Consider the following 4,109-nt stretch of genomic DNA (forward strand, 5'->3'; position numbering starts at 1 on the left):
ACTATGTTAGAAAAACACAAAAAATAAAAGGAAAAAATCCCAACAAATATCTGCGTAAAAATCAACGATGTACTCCCTTTATATACAAATATAAAAAACATTAGATGAGGGAATTTTTTTGTTGTTATGGAAGATGAGGAAGTTAGATGAGACATAGTTAATTTTCTCTTTTTTTACGATTATAGTTAGTTTTCATTTAGATGAGAGGTAGACACATCCTTGGTTTATTCATGAGCAAATCAAACAGTAGTACATGTTTTCCGAAGTAAATAAAATGCCCTTATGCATGTACGTATCTCACGCGCATTCACAATCACACTGGCATATATATGGTGCACGAGTGCACGTACTTGAAGCTTCGTGGCAAGCTCAGGTGGACGTCGAGGTGCCCCCCTTGAGAGTGCCCATCCACGCCGGCGGTAGCATCCCAGTCTGCTCGTGCACGGTCGTTAGCAACGGCGGCAACATCTTGTACACCCCGGCCATCTCCTTCATCGCGCCGTCACCACCCTCGGAAGCACAACCATTGCTCCACACGCTGATCTTGGGCTCGAGCCCCTAGATGGCGTCGGCGTTGATGCACGCCATCTCCTGATACACGCTGGGGGGCATTAAGGCCACCTGAATCTGAATTTTCATTAGCCGAGAAACCGGCAAAGCCACACAACTACACAAGGTTCAGAACTCCAGATCGGAGAACAGGGGTCAAGGCCACAGGCGGCACTCTATCTACGGCAACGCGGCAAAACGCTAACTTTGAAAGTGTTTGGTTGAGGCCCCAATTGAAGGTTCCCATAGCAATTTTGGTTGAAGCCCCAGACATCCGATGACTTTTTTTTTGCAGAAAATTAAAGTACAAAATAGCTTGAATTAGGGTTTGGGTGCTCGGTTTTGCACAGCGGGAAGGGCAGGACAGGGAACGGTAGAGACGCACCTGGTTGATGATCGTCGCCAGCAGGAGGGTCCGGCGAAGAGGGCCGTGCCGCTCGCCCAGCCGTATCTATCTATCTTTTTTATTTTTTTTGAGCAACTGCCGTTCTATATCTATGGAGAGTCGGTGGCCGACTCCTGCGGGATATCAGCCAGGCTATGGGCCCAGCCAGGAAGTAACGCGCCTCGGGATAGGGACTATGGTAGCAGCCCGACTCGTAGGGAAGAGTCAGCCCGTTTTCTTTTATTTTTCATTCTTCCTTTTTTCCTTTTTTCTAGGAAATGCCATCATGACTAGTTTTATTTCATCTCAAATAATGAAAAATCATCCAAAATAAGGTTACGGATAAAAGAGGGAGGATTGTCCGTCCACACACCCGGAGGATCAACCCTAGCCCTTCTAGCCAGCTCATGAGCCACGCGATTCGAATCACGCGCACAATGCTCAAAACTAACATGGCCAAAATAATTACAAATCTCAAAGCAATCATTTTAATTATATATTAATATAACGAGCGAATTTCGTGAGTGTTACGACGGGACAGAAAAGAAAAATGGATTTGCTTTTTTTTAGGATCCATCTAACTCCTACACTATTTGATTAATCAGACACAAAAATAAAAGGCAAACCAACCTGCGATTGGACTTTTAGAAGGACAGTTGTATCGTCAGCCTATCATGGTTTAAGTCCTAAACTTGACACTTATGCTCGCATTTTTCTGAATTTATTTCTGGCCTTTCTGCGATGTGCGTTCAGTGGGAGGAGACGTTTCCATCGACTACAAAGTTTCTATGACGCTTTGTCAATCACAAGATGATGTGCCGGCTCAGTCTCTCGAAGGTGCTCATAGGGATAGGGTATGCATACCGTTCATAGAGATGAGTGTATGTGCAAGCGTCTGTGTCCGTACTATGTTAGAAAAACACAAAAATAAAAGGAAAAAATCCCAACAAATATCTGCATAAAATTCAACGATTTTTTTTTGCGGGTGAACGATGTACTCCCTCTATAAACAAATATAAAACGCTTTAGATGAGGGAGTTCTTTTTTGTTGTGGAAGATGAGACATAGTTATTTCTCTTTTTTTTGCGATCATAGCTATTTTTCATTTAGATGAGAGGTAGACACATTTTTGGTTTATTCACCAGCAAATCATTTAGATGAGAGATATAGTACATGTTATCCGAAGTAAATAAAACACCCTTATGTTGACGTATCTCACACGCATTCACAATCACACTGGCATATATAAGGTGCGCGACTGCACGTACTTGAAGCTTCGTGGCAAGCTCAGGTGGACGTGGAGGTGCCCCCCTTGAGAGTGCCCATCCACGCCGGCGGTAGCATCCCAGTCTGCTCGTGCACCGTCGTTAGCAACGGCGGCAACATCCTGTACACCCCGGCCATCTCCTTCATGGCGCCGTCACCACCCTCGGAAGCAGAGCCGTTGCTCCACACGCTGATCTTGGGCTCGAGCCCCTTGATAGCGTCGGCGTTGATGCGCGCCATCTCCTGATACACGCCTGAGCTGATCATGAGGTAGTCACGGAGCGCGCCGTAGCTGCCGCCGAGCGCGCCGAGCATGGAGGACAGGTACACGCTCTGGGCCTCTCCCATGGCCGCCAGCCCCTCGGCCTCCTTGCGCTTGGCGTAGAGCTCGGCCTCGGCCTCCCGCTGCCGCGCGAAGAACTCCGCGTCCGCAGTCGCGCGGCGCGCCTCCGCCTGCCTCTCCTGCTCGAACAGCAGCGCCTCGGCCGCCTTCTGCCGGTTGTAGAGCTCCCAGTTGGCCTGCTGCACCTTCATCTCGTAGTCCACGACGGCCTTGCTGAGGTGCTCGGCCTTGAGCTTCTCCGTCTGCCTGGCGGCGTTGGTGCGCTCCACCTCCACCTGCAGCTGCGCGTCCCGTATGGCCACGGCCTTGGCCGCCTCCACCTCCGCCACCCTCGCCTGCTGCTCCCACCCGGCCTTCTTCATGGCCAGCTCCGCGTCGGCCTGCGCCACCTCGGCGTCCCTCTCGTTCCTGAACACCCTCACCTCCGCCGTCACCCTGGCCTCCTCCTTGGAGCCCTCCCCCTGGCGCTTCACCGTGTACACCTTGGTCTCGGCGTCCACCTTGGCGGCGTTCTGGCGCGTCATCCCCTCCCGCTCCTTGGCGCCGACCTCGCCCTTCATGCGCGCCTCGGCCACGTCCACCTTGGCCTGGTTGACGGCCTCCTGCTGCGTCTTCTGGCCGAGGTAGGAGAAGTACTCGTGCCCCGGCACGTCCACCAGCTGCTTCACGTTGGCGTTGTAGATGACGAGGCCGAACTGGTTGAGCTCCAGCTGCACGCTCTCGAACACGGCCTGCTTGAACGACTTGGTGCCGTGGAAGATCTGCTCCATGGTCATGGACGCCGCCAGCACGCGCGTCTCGCCCTCGATCACGCCCTTGACCAGCTCGTTGACGTGGCGGGAGAGCTTGTCGTGCGGGGAGATGAGCTTGGCGTAGCGGAGCAGGGACTCGACGTCGTCCGCGCGCGGGCCGATGGTGAAGACGGCGGGGAGCACGAAGGGGAGCTTCTCGGCGCTCATCGCCTGCACCTCGAAGGTGTAGTTCACCGGGGAGATGTCGAAGCGCGCGCACCGCTGCCCCGGCGCGATCCACGCCTTCTTCGCCAGCTTCACGTCGTCCACGCCGTACCCGGTGATGGCCAGGTACTCCGACGGGCTCGCGATTCGGTACACGAACCCCATGGCGCAAGCGAAGATGACAAGTGCAGGCTGTACGGTACTGAGCTAGACTGCTGCCAGGAACATGGATATGATGACAACTGACAACAAGCGTACGCAGCAGCATGTTATATATGCGAGGCTGGTCAACACATGCAACCACATAAATCTTTTCTTTTTGCGCCAAAAAACATTTTTTTTTACGGAACCTCGTCACACAAATCTTGCCCTGTATTTCCCGGTCATTGCTGGGATGCTCTTAGCTAGTTCCGCTTGATTCAGCCCGGGCTAATTTTCCAATTGGTCAGCATAGCGTGTAAGAAATTGTATTCCAATTTTATAGACATTATCTATGCGTTGGTCCTTTCCAAGTAATGCTATACATACATTGATTTACATGGATCTTACAAACAAGTGTAATTGCGTGTGACCCTTTGTATGTTTAGCATTATTGGTCTTTTTTCGGAAG

The 4,109-nt window shown here is 51.6% G+C and overlaps 1 protein-coding gene across 2 annotated transcripts; it reads right to left on the minus strand.

Annotated features, from left to right (window-relative positions):
• Positions 1-305: 305 nt before the first annotated feature.
• Positions 306-3,730, minus strand: LOC125514299 (flotillin-like protein 1). Of its 2 annotated transcripts, XM_048679613.1 has the most exons (2): positions 2,330-3,730; positions 306-510 (listed from the first exon to the last, which is right to left on the minus strand). In XM_048679613.1, the coding sequence occupies exons 1-2, from the start codon at positions 3,662-3,664 to the stop codon at positions 370-372; spliced, it is 1,476 nt and encodes a 491-aa protein (XP_048535570.1). In that variant the 5' UTR covers positions 3,665-3,730; the 3' UTR covers positions 306-369. The 2 variants fall into 2 exon arrangements, with proteins under 2 accessions (XP_048535570.1, XP_048535569.1); XM_048679612.1 differs by lacking the exon at positions 306-510 and having other exon boundaries at positions 2,121-3,730.
• Positions 3,731-4,109: the final 379 nt, after the last annotated feature.

Source organism: Triticum urartu, chromosome 6 (genome assembly GCF_003073215.2).
Source record: "Triticum urartu cultivar G1812 chromosome 6, Tu2.1, whole genome shotgun sequence".
NCBI lineage: Eukaryota > Viridiplantae > Streptophyta > Magnoliopsida > Poales > Poaceae > Triticum > Triticum urartu.